The 15,815-nt window shown below is 47.7% G+C and overlaps 1 protein-coding gene across 2 annotated transcripts in view; it reads right to left on the bottom strand.

Moving 5' to 3' along the window:
• Window positions 1-421: 421 nt before the first annotated feature.
• The window catches only part of LOC118092975 (ATP-sensitive inward rectifier potassium channel 12), a 47,313-nt gene continuing 31,919 nt past the window's right edge, over window positions 422-15,815 (bottom strand). For both annotated transcript variants that reach the window (XM_035131664.2, XM_035131662.2), the window contains one exon: window positions 422-2,943. In XM_035131664.2, the coding sequence (XP_034987555.2) occupies window positions 1,495-2,793 (1,299 nt within the window). In that variant the 5' untranslated portion in view covers window positions 2,794-2,943 and the 3' untranslated portion in view covers window positions 422-1,494. The remainder of the gene's footprint in view (window positions 2,944-15,815) is intronic.

The following is a 15,815-nucleotide window of genomic DNA, read 5'->3' as shown; positions in this document are numbered from 1 at the left end:
CAATGCCTTCCATAGGAGGAAATTGGTATGTGAGGGGACAGTGTCTAATCCTTCCTGTGCCCCTGGGATTTTTCCAAAGGACCCTCCGAGAGTGGTTGTCCTAAGCTTGGCCCTACTTTCAGTCTCAGGGCCTGTCTGAGGGCGGGGGGAGAGGGTTGGGTCATTTGAAATGAATGGCTGGAGAAAGGGTTAAGTGCTTCTCCTATTGATTCCTCTCTGTATCTATCTCCCCTTGCTCTGCATTACCAACACAGGATAAATAAACCACAGGGTTGGGACTCCCATGTTGAATCTGTAACATGTAGTAGTCCTTCTCTACATATATATTTTTGGTGGATTTTCTCCCTCCACTTTTGAGGACACCAGACAAGAAAACTGAGAGCTTTTCCTAAATGGAAATGTGATTTGTTTTGTTTTAGAGAGAGAGAGAGAGAGAGAGAGAGAGAGAGAGAGAGAGAGAGAGAGAGAGAGAGAATAGAGCTTTGTTGCTTTTGTCAGCTTGGGACTTCAACCACTTCGTTCCCTTCTAAAAAGCAATCGCTTTTATTGTTTAAAAAATAAAGTTTTTTTGGTAAGTAGTTTTGTATGTGGGAAGTCAAACAAAAAGATTAAAAACAACCTCCCTTGCTTACCCTCAACAATAAAGGTGTGCTATGAGCTGTAGGACTTCCAAGTGCTGATCTAGTGCAACAGAATTACATCTCCAGGCAGTACATGTATATATTACAGATATTAAATATAATATAATTTGTTCATTCATATTTTGAAAAACAACAACATGATTTTGCTTCCTGATATTTTCTCCGTTTGAAATTGTATAGTGCTTAGCTTTTTTTAAAAAAAAATACCCTCATTTTCAACCGGGAACATAGAGACAAGGGGCTTGCCCACATTTCCACTTGTCCTGTGCTTAGAAAGCAAGGCTCCAAGCAGTTTTCTGCTTGACCCATGCTTCCCAGCCATGGGTCTGTGCATTTCCCCCCTTGCCCCACACCTTTCCCAGGGAAAGCCCACACTTCAGCTTTAAACCACAGCAAACAGCAATCCGTAGAAAACCTGAATTGCCCTCTGCTCCAACTGATTGCTAAAGAACAGTTGTCCCTGGGATAAAGTTGCAGGACAAGAGGGATGAGCTCTAGATCATATCACTCTGGATGCGATGGTATTCCTCTTGCACAGAGCCTCAAACTCACAATGGTTGGGTTTCTAAACTTGTGGTGCCGCCATGTTGACTCTCTCCTTCAATATGTTCTCTTAACAGCTTTGTTAACACTGGATGTTCACAACACTTTGAGGCTGGCTATGGTTTCTCAGACCATGCCATTCAGTGGTTATTGCGATTAAAAACAACACCCTAAAAACCATTCTGGCTCTCAGGCATTCCTATGGCACTTGCATTGTTCTGCATAATCTGAGTTGGGCTCCGTTGAGGAGGGAAAGAGACCGGGGGTGGGGGAGAGAGACACCCTCAAAACCAGTTACAGGGGTCCTGGGTCATATTTCTGACTCCCTTCTGTAGGATCTTTGATCCAGAGCTACAGTGGCCTGCAGCGTCTCAAATTCAGGCTGGTTGTCTGAGCCTGGATCGTCCAAACCTCTGCTGTCGTCATCCTCCTCCTCCTCTTCCTCCTCATCACGGCTCATGAAGGCAAGCTCGTTCTCGTAGCAGAAAGAGTTGGTGTTCGGGAGGAGGAATTTGTTTTCCATCAGGTCCTTGGCACTGCAGCATGGGGTCGACGGGACCTCATACGTCTTGTGGAAGTGCGAGAAGTCAACTTTGTACTGGCATTTCTCCTCAAACAAGACGGGCTCAAAGCGGTGGCCCCACAAGATCTCGCTGGACAAGTAGGAGCTCCGGGCTTGCGTTGTCATGGCGGTAGCTTCCACCATGCCCTCAAGGATAACCACGATTTCAAAGTCGTCCGTTTCCAGATCCTGCCGGCTAATCCCAAACAGAGGGCTCTCTTCATTGATCTCGTGGAGGATGGTGAGCGGGGACACTAAGAAAATGCGGTCCAAGCCTTTGTCGAACCCAACGTCAATATCTATTTGGTCAAGTGGGATGTATTCCCCCTCTTCGGTGATCCTGGACTTTATTAGCTGAGCTCTGACATGAGCCTCAACAATGTGGCTTTTCCGCAGGTTCCCCACTCTCCACATCAGGCAAAGCTTGCCGTCCCTCATGGCTATGACCGCATGGTGGCTGAAGAGCAAGGTTTCGGCCCTCTTCTTGGGCCTAGCCATTTTTGCCATGATGGCGCCAATCATGAAAGAGTCAATGATGCACCCCACAATGGACTGGAGGACCACCATGAAAACAGCGAGTGGGCACTCCTCTGTCACGCACCGGAACCCGTAGCCTATCGTGGTCTGTGTCTCAATGGAGAACAGGAAAGCGGCCACAAAGCCATTCACTTGCAGGAGGCAAGGGGTGAACGTTTCGTCCTTGACCGGCTTCTCGATATCTCCGTGGAAAAGCGCTATGAGCCAAAAAATAAGACCAAACAACAACCAAGACACCAGAAAGGCAAGTGAGAAGAGGAGCAGCATATATCTCCAGCGGATGTCCACACACGTAGTGAACATGTCCGCAATGTACCTCTGTGGTTTGTCATCCATGTTGGTAAACTCAACATTGCATTGTCCGTTCTTCTTAACGAACCGGTTCCGGCATTTCCTCCTTGTGTGGATCTTACCGTTGCCAAAGCCATTTACTCCCGACATGGTGGTTAAAGTCAACCCGTCTTCCTCAGAAGATACAATGCTGTAAGGGTTCACTCTACCTGCACTCATCCCTGAGTTGAGCAGCAGTGGGGCAGAAGGGTCTCTGGACTCTTTGGGGGGCGTTGCCCTCGGCTCCCTCCCAGTCTTGACCCTATGGAAGAGAGGAAGGAGCTCTTAAGATTCTGAAGTGCTGCAGACAGATAGATCTAAGTGGAGGTTCTGCAATGAGAAAACAAAGACACACGTGTTATCTCTCAGAAAAGAGAAGTTGTGATAGCTGCTCCAGGAATTTGCTTGAAAGGTAAGGTAGATAAAATCATATTTCAAACTTAGGAAGGTTCAAGTTTCTCTGTGGTTTTGTCCATGTGCAGGAAAAACAGGTAGGGTTGTCTCCAGCTAAGGCAGGCATCCCCAAACTTCGGCCCTCCAGATGTTTTGGACTGCAATTCCCATCTTCCCCGACCACTGGTCCTGTTAGCTAGGGATCATGGGAGTTGTAGGCCAAAACATCTGGAGGGCCGCAGTTTGGGGATGCCTGAGCTAAGGTCTACACCAGCAACCTTTTTCAGCCATGGGCCGGGCCACCGTCCCTCAGACCATGTGGTGGGCTGGACTATATTTTGAGGGGGGGAAATGAACTAATTCCTATGCCCCACAAATAACCCAGAGATGCATTTTAAATAAAAGGACACATTCTACTCATGTAAAAACACGCTGATTCTCGGACCATCCGTGGGCCGGATTGAGAAGGTGATTGGGCCGCATCCAGCCCACAGGCCTTAGGTTGCCTACCCCTGGTCTACACAGACATGAATTGACCTAAGTTAGCCACGCCTGTTATCTTCCGGAGGCCTACTCTGAGTAGGACTAGTACAGTTTACAACTCAACATTTTGAAACCGAGTGCAGAATTATGCATCCTCAGAATCTCAGCTTTCATCAATTAGAAAATTAATTAATTAATTATTATTATTAATAATAATAATAAATTTATTATTTATACTCTGCCCATCTGGCTGGGTTTTCCCAGCCACTCTGGGCCGGGGAATCAAAATACTAGCCCTCATGGGCATTCCTTCAATAGCAGTTGTTGGTACTTAGCTTCAACAGTGCTACAGCGTCAGACACTCCCAAAACATTCAGATAGATGAAACGGATGATGAAACATTAGAAGCACCTTGCTGCAATAAGAAGTAGTAGTATAAACTGTGCAAAGTGACTACTATTTCAGGAAGACTGACCGCTTTTTAAAAACTTTAGAAGCACTGAGTGTGCATTTGTTCCATTGAAGGTGCATTTCATCCCCTTTAATAATAATAAAAATAAGGATTGTTTCTGAAGTGTTGAAGAACCTGTGGCCTTTTAAATGTGTTTGTGGGAGGGGGGTTATTGGTTTCTTTGTTTGTTTGTTTTCCATTATGCATTTTGTGTTCTCATTTTGCATCTAGCTGGGAGCGTCAAGGAAGCATAATGGAGAGTGGGGGGGGGATATACATGGAGTTTGCAAGAGCACAACAGAGCAGGAAACGGAAGAAGTGGTCTTTTTCGTGACAAGGCAAGGCCCATCGAGCAACTGCATTTGCAATATGCGCCTTGAAGCCACAGTGTTGACGACATGCCTCCAAGCTTCCTGATCTGGCTGTGTTGTTGCTTTGCATATCACAGCTAGACTGGTCAATAGAGTCGATTGCTGTAATCACTGCTATGGCCTGGGGGAAGAGATGTAACGAAAACACCCTCACGTTGAGGGCGGCCTCATATCACTCGCTGAGCACTGCAGAAACCGGAAGGCCAAATCAGTTCACGGAGCAAACAAAGGATCTCGGGAACAGAAGGACATGTCAGATATCGAGTGTGTAGGGGGAGTGTGGTGACGAAGAGGGAAGAAGAAGGGTGTGGGGCCAGGATAGTGGTGGTCAGGGCCGGCTCGTCATAGACCCCCGGTGGCGCAGGGCACCATGGCGCCGGCCCGCCAGGAGGGCACCGCGAGCTGCGCCTGCCCGCTGCCCGGCTGGTCCGCCGGTCCGCTGCGCAGCTGCGCGCGACGCCCACCTGCCCACTGCACTGGGCGGCGGGGCGGGAGGGCACCGGAGAGATCGCGCTGTGCCTGCCCGCCCGCCCGCCCGCCCGCCGCACAGCAGCACCGCGCCCACCCGCCCACCGCTCCGGGAAACGGGGCGGAAGGGCGCCGGAGAGATCCAGCACACCATGGCGACAGGGGTGCTTAAGACGGCGCTGGTGGTGGTTTAGGTTAGGCGTAGGATAACTTGAAGTTAAAGTCTGACAGAGTTAATGTATAACTGTAACTAAGCTTGTAAACTTATGCATCGTCAAGAAAAGAAAAGCCTATGATCTCAAGAATATAAAATTCATCTTCTTTTTGTGCCAAAGAGTATCGTCTTAGTTATTCCAGCAGCATATTAAAACTCACAGAGGTGGAGACTCAGAAAAGGGCAAAACTTACCTAAGGAAAAGGGGATAGTTTGTGTCCTAGAGTCACACAGGAAGGGCAGTATGGTGAAAACCTAGAGCGCCACAAGTTTGCCAGGGTGATATGGTAGACTGCTACAGTGGGGATCTGAGTTGAGGGAGTCTCTGTTCTGTAGGCAAGAGGTTGTTCATTCAAATAGCCCTGAGTGTTTGTGAGATCAGGCCACGAAAGCTGGAATTAGACTCTCTTTACTGAGAAGCCCAGAATTGAGGGGTTTGTTTTAAGGCGTAAGGAATTGAGTGGGGATGGCTAGTCCATCTAGCCCAGGCATCCCCAAGCTTCGGCCCTCCAGATGTTTTGGCCTACAACTCCCATGATCCCTAGCTAAGAGGACCAGTGGTCGGGGAAGATGGGAATTGTAGTCCAAAACATCTTGAGGGCCGAAGTTTGGGGATGCCTGATCTAGCCGAGTATTGTCTACCTAAGGGGGTAGCCAATGTGATATCCTTCAGACGTTGTTAGACTACAGCTCCCATCAGCCCCAGCCAGCAAGGCTGATGGTCAGGGATGATGGGAAGTGCAGCCTCCAGGGTCATCTTGAGGTTGCCATGTTGGTTAACCCTAGTTTTCACTGACTGGCAGAGACTCTTCCGGGTTTTGAATGTCAAGGGCTGAACTTGGGGGCTTGGGCATGCAAAACACATGCTTTACCAATGATCTGCATGACTTTCTTGCCTGATCCCATGCTCTCCACCCCTAGCTCATCCAGTGAAGCACCAAACGTCTTCCCAAGCTAAACTGCCGACTCTTCAATCCCCGGCATTTCCAGAATGGGATAGCAAAGTCCACTGTCTGACAACCTGAAGCACTGCTGCCGATCAGTGCAGACAGTACTGACCTAGATGGACTGAGGTGCAAACAGCTTCCTTTGCTCCCATATTTGTATGTAGTTGTAGGGTTGCCAGACTCAATAGAGGACAGGACTTCTGTGCCTTTAATTGCCCTGCTCTCTTTTGAGTGTGGAAACCTTAAAGCGAAACCAGCAGACCCTTTGTTTAATTTCCAAGCAAAGGGTCTGCTGGTTTCTCTTTAAGGTTTCCAGACTCAAAAGAGAGCAGGGCAATTAAAGGCACAGAAGTCCTGTCCTCTATTGAGTCTGACAACCCTATGTAGTTGCAATCACTTTTTCTCCAAACAGCTCAGAGCAGCTTCCGTCTGGTTCCCGTTCAGCCTCCAATCAAGGCAGCTAACTAAGCTAGAACCTGCTTAACATCAGCTGAGGAGCTGCGCTCTGTACCTGCAGTCCGCCCTCTGAACCATTAACACACCTGAATTATCTCAGCAGGCAAGTGGGTCCTGAGGAAGGGGTGTGGCTCAGTGAATAAACATCTGCTTTGTGTGCAGAAGGTCCCATCTTCAATCCTCAGCAGGCAGAGCTGGGAATGTCCCCCCAATGAAACCGCTGAGGGCCTCTGGCAGTCAGTGCCAACATGACTGTGCTAGATGGAGGAATGATCTGACTCGGTTTCAGTCAGCTTCCTGTGTTCCTCCCAACCCAGAACGAAAGACATAATCTTCCACTGCTGTCGGATTTGCTACAAACTACGTAGGCATTAGAAGACAGGCCACTGTTGTGTTTCAACAACCCCGTGCGACTTACGTGAATTCCCTACAGAATATGCCGATCGGCCCTTTAAGAATGGGACCAGAATGCACCTGTAAGATGCTTAAAGGTCTCCTTGATTCTTGGATTTGGTTCCCTACAGCAGGTTTGGACAGGAAAAAGAGAAAGCACAAGAGGAGCTTTAATTGAATTTCTAGCTTATCCCTAGAAGACCCCGTAATCTCTTTAAATACAGCCTCTTGTCAATTTCCTTTCATCTGCTGTGGGTGGTGCTGTCGGTGTTATGAAATTCATAACAAGGGAAGGGTCTGGATAGGGACATAAAAAGCAGTGTTAAGACCATTGCCCTATTTAGCTCCGTATTGTCCCGCACTGACGAACAGCAGTCCCCCCCTCCCTGGGGTTTCAGACAGGTAACATTACCAGCTATACCTGGAGGTGCCAAGAATAGAACTCGAGGTCGTTGGCATGCAAAGAAGATGATCTCCCACTCAGCCAACAGTCCTTTCCCATAAAGCCTCTCATTGGGCGGACAACTCAAAACTGGGCAAGGAATTTATCCTCCCTTCTCTCACCTGTTACCAGAACAAGCATAAATAACCAATTACCGTACCTGCCCGGTGTTGATTTCGATTACTTCCCAGCATGGGTCCAAGGGCTTTCGAATACCTGTTTTCAATGCTTTGTGGTTTTGGCTGACCCAGTTAATTTTTTTTAATTGTTTCTGCAAATCAAAGCACATATATCTGGGGGTTACCAAACTTTTTGGGCCAGCGGATTCCTTTGGGGAAATGCAGTGGGAGCTAATCAGGAGTGCCTTTTAGCAGCCTTGCCTGAGAAACCAGCAACAGCTGTATTTGAATCAGATTAAACCAGCCACTGTAGCCCCATGCATTGATAACCTTGAGACTGGACTACCACAATGAGCTCTATGTGGGGCTGGCCTAGAAGCTCACATCTAGAGCAGAATGCAGCAAAAAAGCACTGCAGGCGTGTCCCTATTTTCCAGGGGCATTCCTGATTTAGAGAAGCTGTCCCGGTTTCTGATTTGATCCCAGAACACCCCACTTTTCTTAGTCCTTATTTTCACTGGAGAAATGTTGGAGGGTATGGAGTTATCCGACCCCCAAGCCGTCTGAAGGCAATCCTGTATAGGGAAGGGGTTTTTTTTATTGTTTAATGTTTTATTATGTTTTTTATATACGTTGGAAGCTGCCGAGTGGTTGGGGCAACCTAGAAAGATGTGTGGGGTATCGATAGTAAAATTATCATTACGGAATGGGACGTCCCTATTTTCACCGGAGAAATGTTGAGGGACATGCATGTGCATACCCTCCAACTCCCGGTAAGAAAAATCCGGGATCAGCAGCGGCGCGGCACCGGAAGTCGCTTCTACGCATGTCTGGACATGCGTAGAAGCAACTTCCGGTGCCGGCGCTGCCTGATTTCCAGTGCCCAGACATGGGCAGAGCGGCACCGGAAGTCGCTTTTACGCATGTGTGTAGAAGCAACTTCCAGTGCTAGCGCTGCTCGATTTCTGGTGCCCAAACATGGGCAGTGCGGCACCCGAAATCGGTTCTGCGCATGTCCAGACATGCACAGAAGGAGCCTCCCTGGCAGGTAAGAATTCCAGGGGATTTACGGGATTTTTCTCTATTCGGGATAACAGCGGGAAACGGGTTTAAATAGGGGGTTTCCCATGAAAAACAGGAGACTTGGCAGCTATGTGCATGTGATATCTCTGGCAAAACATATGCCACAGGGCCTAGTCGGAGGTTCTTGTACTAATATACAAAGCCCTAAAGAACTTGGGTCCAGGATACCTTAAAGACCACCCAAGCCCTCATATTCCAGCTAGAGCACTGCAGTCATAGAATCCTAAGAGTTGGAAGGGACCCCGAGGGTCATCTAGTCCACCCCCCCTGCAATGCAGGAATCTCAGCTAAAGCATCCATGACAGGTGGCCATCCAACCTCTGCTTAAAAACCTCCAAGGAAGGAGAGTCCACCACCTCCTGATGGAATCTGTTCCACTGTCAAACAGCTCTTCCTGTCAGAAAGCTTTTCCTGATACGTAGTCAGAATTTCCTTTCTTGCAACTTGAATCCACTGGGTCGAATCATCCTACCCTCCAGAGCCGGAGAAAACAAGCTGGCTCCATCTTCTGTGTGACAGCCCTTCAGATATTTGAAGAGATGGCTATCATCTCCTCTCAGCCTCCTCTTTTCCAGGCTAAACACACCCAGTCATCTGGAGGTGGGCTGTGAATTATCCCTGTGTTTCAGAAGCCTGGCTGGCTTCAGGTAGTAGAAGAATTTGGATTTGATATCCCGCTTTATCACTACCCAAAGGAGTCTCAAAGCGGCTAACATTCTCCTTTCCCTTCCTCTCCCACAACAAACACTCTGTGAGGTGAGTGGGGCTGAGAGACTTCACAGAAGTAGTCAGGCGTTTTTACGCCGACAGCTCTATTTAGTTGTTTAAATTTTCTTAAGATGAGCCAGACATATTCAGGATTATTTTGCATTGTTTTAACAGTATTTTATGTCCGATCGTATTTGCATACATTGCTGTACGCCACCTTGATGTATTCTATACCAGCGGGCAGTTGATGAATATAATTTATAAAGAATAAATAAAAGGAATGACAAAATGGCAGCCACGGTGTGTGTGTGTGTGTGGCATAGCACAAAATGGCTGCCTTACCTTAAAAAAAGCATATAAGGATACAGGATCACAAAATGGTGTGGGCTTGCTCCCCACCCCACCATTTCGCAGTGGAGGAAAGCAACATCTTCAACAGGCTCCCCTGAGCTGTTATTAAAAATAGTAAAAGAGTATATACTTGTACTTTTCCTCTGTTCAGGATGGAAGAGAGAATTGGGGGGGGGTGTCCTATGCTAGAATCAATTCAACGTGGGCATGTCTGAATGTGTTTGAGGTAGGAGAGGCCAAGGCACTGGAAACAATGCCTTATGAGGAATGGCTTAGGGAGCTGGGTATGTTTAGCCTGGAGAAGAGAAGGTTAAGGGGTGGTATGATAGCCATGTTCAAATATATAAAAGGATGTCATATAGAGGAGGGAGAAAGGTTGTTTTCTGCTGCTCTAGAGGAGCGGACATGGAGCAATGGATTCGAGCTGCAAGAAAGAAGATTCCACCTAAACATTAGGAAGAACTTCCTGACAGTAAGAGCTGTTCGACAGTGGAATTTGCTGCCATGGTGTGTGGTGGAGTCTCCTTCTTTGGAGGTCTCTAAGCGGAGGCTGAACAGCCATCTTTCAGGAATGCTTTGATGGTGTTTCCTCCTTGGCAGGGGGTTGGACTGGATGGCCCTGGTGGTCTCTTCCAACTCTATGATTGTATGATTCTATGATTCAGTACAAGGAACTGAGCAGGGACAGCAAACAGCCTCTCATTCGGTGACGGTTTTTGAGGTGGTGTTTATCTTTATTTATTTCACATCATTTGCACACCACTTGACTGTAATAAAACCTCTTAGGTGGATAAAATGTCACTGGATGAGCTTTTGATGTATTTTGTAATGTTCATTGTTCCGTTCCCCCCCCCCATTTTTAATTACATTTGTGTTTTACCCCGTCAAGTCACTTTGAGGCTTTTCATTGCATAAAGCGACTGATTAATGATGGATAATGATAATGATTAGGGCTTTTTTCCCCCCAGCCAGAACCTCCAGGTGGGTACCGTTGTTATTCTAAGAGAACAAGGGAGGCCTTCGTGGTCGGGCCCAACGCCTCTTTTTCTAGAAAAATAACACTGATGACGACAACACGTTGTTGTTGTTTAGTCGTTTAGTCGTGTCCGACTCTTCGTGACCCCATGGACCAGAGCACGCCAGGCACTCCTGTCTTGCACTGTCTTGCACTGGTGACAAAGATTTACCTATTTGTAGAGATTCCAGCTTGAGGCTGGATTTGATACTTTGAATTCTGATGTGAACCAACCTAATCACATTTTCCTCCCTGCGCTATTGTGCTGATTGGAAATAATATCCACTGCCTTTTCCACCTCCCAAATATCCTGAGATGGTTTTTGGCGCAAAAAAAAAAGTGCCAAGATCCCTTTATAAAAAAACCCACATATCTTGAGGGGAAAAAATGCATTTAGGAACAGGCGACAGTCTGTTTCCCTTTGATACGCATCAAGGCAACACTCTTAAGGGGTGATATGGTAGCCATGTTCAAATATATAAAAGGATGTCATATAGAGGAGGGAGAAAGGTTGTTTTCTGCTGCTCCAGAGAAGCGGACACGGAGCAATAGATTCAAACTACAAGAAAGAGGATTCCACCTGGACATTAGGAAGAACTTCCTGACAGTAAGAGCTGTTCGGCAGTGGAATTTGCTGCCAAGGAGTGTGGTGGAGTCTCCTTCTTTGGAGGTCTTTAAGCAGAGGCTTGACAGGCATAGGTCGAGAATGCTTTGATGGTGTTTCCTGCTTGGCAGGGGGTTGGACTCGATGGCCCTTGTGGTCTCTTCCAACTCTACGATTCTATGATTCTATGATTCTTCCCAAAGAGTTTGGGCAAAGCAACAGTTACAATGGGAAAGGGAGGGGGGAATTAGTGACCTCCAACAAACTAGAGCTGCTTTATCTGATGAGTTTATTATTACTTAAAGCGGGGGGGGGGGGGGGAGAGAGATTACGTAACTATGTGGCTGTTCTTCCCTCCTGGAGGGATCATCAGGCTACCCGTTCAATTAATCCTTCCTAATTCACTGCCCTTGGGGACCTTCTGCAGAAAACAACAGAAATCGCTTTCCGCTTTAGGCCAGTGCTTGCTTGGGAGCTGGGCAAGCAGCAGGTGCAGGGGCCTGCCGGCAAAGCCCCCCCCCCCCCAAAGCAATTTTTGGCAAATGGAGTCCTGCGGCTCTGGGAGCTTTCAGAGGGGCCCGGGAGGTGGGAGGCCGAAATCACATGCGCAAAACGGTGTAATGATCACAGCGGGAACTTGCAATTGCAGATCCCACACAGGGATACAGTCAGAGGGGGAAATTACTGATCACTCAACACAGGGATGGGAAACCCTTTTCGGCCTGAGGTCCGTGATCCTTTCTGGATTATCCTCTAGGGGCCATGTCCCAGTTGTGGGCGTGGTCAGGTGTGAAGGTGGGCGGAGTGACGAGTGTGAATTTTACCATTGTGCAGAAGACTGGTTTCTGCACATGCTCACAAACCCCTCTCTTAGACCCTCCAACATGTCAAAGGGAAAAACTGTGAGGCCATCTTCTTGGACACGGTTGTCCCTTTTTTTCCTCATAAGAGGACAGCGGCCATTTTGAGTGATGCGATCTCGCACGATTTTGCGACAAAAACTTGCTTTTTTTCAGGCACAGAGCCCAAAAAGTGAGATCGCGGCCCCGGGGAAAAGCTCTTTTGCTGGGGGGAAATTGCATCACAAAATCAACCTGTGAACCATCTTGCAATGAAGTGTCACCATTTAAACCGCTGGTGTGAAGAAAGGACCCCATCAAAGAAAAGGGAAGAAGTACCCAGCTTCTGCTTATTTTAGGTTTCCTTTCCCAACTCGCTCTATGCTAATCCATCACAAACAAAGCCTTCTTGTTGCCTCATTCACATTTGTGACCCCGCCCACTTTTGCCTCTGGCCCCACCCACCGCTGGCATGCGGCCCCTATAAGGTTGCTGAGATGGAAATGCAGCCCACGGCCCAAGAAAGTTTCCCCTGGTTTAAGAGAGTAACTTTACGCCAGGGATAATGAACATCGTGCCCTCCAGATATGATGGACTAAAACTTCTAGCCAGCATGGGCAATGATCAAGGATGATGGGATTTGTAATCCGAAACAAAAGGAGGTAAAATTACATACTATTTTGCACATACTGTAGTTTGGGGTGGAAGACCTGTGGCTATGCAAATGTTGCAGAACTACAGCTCCATGTATTCCTGACCCTTGGCCATGCTGGTTGGGGCTGTTGAGAGTTAGGAGTCCATCAACATCTGGAAGGCCATTGACATGGTAGTGAACAACCCTATTGTAATAACCTTGCCCCCAGATGAAGAACAAAACCCGTATTGGGTGCACGTTGCTCAGCAAAAGGACTCATATAAGGTTCTTATTTTGATTTAACTTCCCCCCCCCAGTACCTTACATTAAGAGTACCGTAGTAATAATTATGGCAGCATATTCAGTGTTGAAAACACTTTGTTACCCTTAGAAACAGCTCAAGGCAAGGATTGCAGCTGAGAGAATACGACCCTGCCTAGGGCCCCCTTTTTGATGTTATCGTTCCTCTTGCAATAACCAGGAGTATATATTCCCTACTCCTCCACAGTGGTATCACGTGACATTGAAAATCTGCGTCGGATCCCTAAAGATCTCTCTCGCTCTGCACATAGCCAGGAGCTAAATCCAGCCTTATTAGGAATAGAGAGGAAGCTGTCTTTTACCGAGTCAAACCACGGGTCCAGCTAGCTCAGTATTTTCTACACAGACCGACAGCGGCTCTCTAGAACAGCCTTCCTCAACCTTGGGTCCCCAAATGTTGTTGAACTACAACTCCCATCATCCCTGGTCCTGCCAGCTAGGGATGATGGGAGTTGTAGTCCAGCATCTGGCAACCCGAGGATGAAAAAGGCTGTTCTAGGATTTTGCACAGGGGTCTCTCCTGGTTCTAGGGGACCCAGGTGGCGCTGTGGGTTAAACCACTGAGCCTAGGGCTTGCTGATCAGAAGGTCGGCGGTTCGAATCCCTGCGACGGGGTGAGCTCCCGTTGCTTGGTCCCAGCTCTTGCCAACCTAGCAGTTCGAAAGCACGTCAAAATGCAAGTAGATAAATAGGAACTGCTACAGCGGGCAGGTAAACGGTGTTTCCATGTGCTGCTCTGGTTCACCAGAAGTGACTTTGTCATGCTGGCCACATGACCTGGAAGCTATACACCGGCTCCCTCGGCCAATAATGCGAGATGAGCGCGCAACCCCAGAGTCGGTCACGACTGGACCTAATGGTCAGGGGTCCCTTTTTACTCTCCTGGTTCTACCTGGAGGTGTCAGGTATTGAATCTGGGGCTACCTGCATGAAAAGAAGAGGTCATTGAACTATGTCTTTCCCCCTTGGTGAGTGGATGTGGCTTTTGTAAATCAGGATCCACCCAAATCCTCTTTAGGATTGGGCAGGATGGGCAAAGCACAATGGGGTGGGCAACTTGTGGTCCACGGGATGCTGTGGGACTCCAACCCTCATCGGCCCCAGCCAGCATGGCCAATTGTCAGGGATTATGGGACTTGTAGTCCAACAACTTCTGGAGGGCCACAGGCTTCCCATCTCTATGTATACCCAAAGGAGCGCCTCCACCTGCATCGTTCAGCCAGGATGCTGAGGTCCAGCTCTGAGGGCCTTCTGGTGGTTCCCTCACTGAGAGAAGTGAAGCTACAGGGAACCAGGCAGAGGGCCTTCTCAGTAGTGGCGCCCTCCCTGTGGAACACCCTCCCGTCAGATGTCAAGGAGATAAACAACTACACAACTTTCCAAAGACATCTGAAGGCAGCGATGTATCGGGAAGTTTTAAATGTTTGGCGTTTGCTGTGTTTTCATTCTAAGCTGCCCAGAGTGGCTGGGGCAACCCAGTCAGATGGGCAGGGTATAAGTAATAAAACTGTTGTTAAGGAACCTCAACACCCTCTCATTGTTCTTCCAGTAGCACCTTAGAGACCAACTAAGTTTGTCATAGGTATGAGCTTTCGTGTGCATGCACACTTCTTCAGATACACTGAAACAGAAGTCACCAAACCCTTATGAATAGTCAGAGGGTGGGGGTGGGGGAATTACTCAGAAGGGTGATGGGAATGGGTGATTGGCTGATAGGAGTGGTAAACATGTTGATGACTGTTAACAACTGTTAACGATTGCAATTGATCTTGCAGGAAAAAGCAAGGGGTGAGGTGCTAAAGAAAGCTTTATCATGTATAATAAGATAAGAATCCAGTGTCCTTATTCAGACCAGGTCTCTCCATGGTTTTAAGCTTGGTAACGAGTTGCAATTCAGCAACTTCTCTTTCCAGTCTGTTTCTGAATTTTTTTTCTGTAATAAAACAGTTACTTTGAGATCTTGTATAGAATGTCCTGGGAGATTGAAGTGTTTTCCTACTGGTTTCTCTGTCTTGTGATTCCTGATGTCAGATTTATGTCCATTTATCCTTTGGCGTAGGGTTTGGCCTGTTTGTCCAATATAGAGAGCTGAAGGGCACCATTGGCATTTGATGGCATACACAATGTTAGAAGATGAGCAATTAAATGAGCAATTAGATGAGATGGTATGTTTGATGTTGTTGATGGACAATCACTCATTCCCACCACCCTTCTGAGTAATACCCCTCCCCACCCTCTGACTATTCATAAGGGTCTGATGACTTCTGTTTCAGTGTGTCTGAAGAAGTGTGCATGCACACGAAAGCTCATACCTATGACAAACTTAGTTGGTCTCTAAGGTGCTACTGGAAGGATTTTTTTTTTTACTACATCAGACCAACACGGCTTCCTACCTGTAACCCTCTCATTGGGAAGCCTCCTTTGATTTTGTAGGGCAAAGCTACCTCTCTATCTGCCTTATCCCTTATACACCCCATAGATGGCTGCGGTCTGTGCAAGACTTTCTCTTGCCAGTTCCAAAGATCTCGGAAGTCTGTTCTGCAGTAACTCAGAGCAGGGCTTGTAGCGTGGCTGCCCCTGTTCTGTGTTGAAATGCAAGAGAAAGCCGGAACACCCAGAACACAATAACATTTGATTCTATCAAATCAGACCATCGGTCCATCTAAGCCAGTCTCATCTGACTGCAGCTATCCAGGGGTTCAGGCATGAAAATGAGACCTTCTAGACGCAAAGCAGATGTTCTGACACTGAGCTACGGCGCTTTCCCTGTGGAGCAGGGTGGGGAGATGGAAACAAGAGTCCCATCATATCCATTGCTCTGCTCTCTGGCTGCTGTCGATTCCTTGCTATAATGCCGAATGTTCCTAACCACTGCCGTTGTGTAATTCCTTTGCAAGCATCATGGAGGCA

Source organism: Zootoca vivipara, chromosome 14 (assembly GCF_963506605.1).
Source record: "Zootoca vivipara chromosome 14, rZooViv1.1, whole genome shotgun sequence".
Lineage (NCBI taxonomy): Eukaryota > Metazoa > Chordata > Lepidosauria > Squamata > Lacertidae > Zootoca > Zootoca vivipara.
This window is presented reverse-complemented; position numbering and strand designations above follow the sequence as displayed.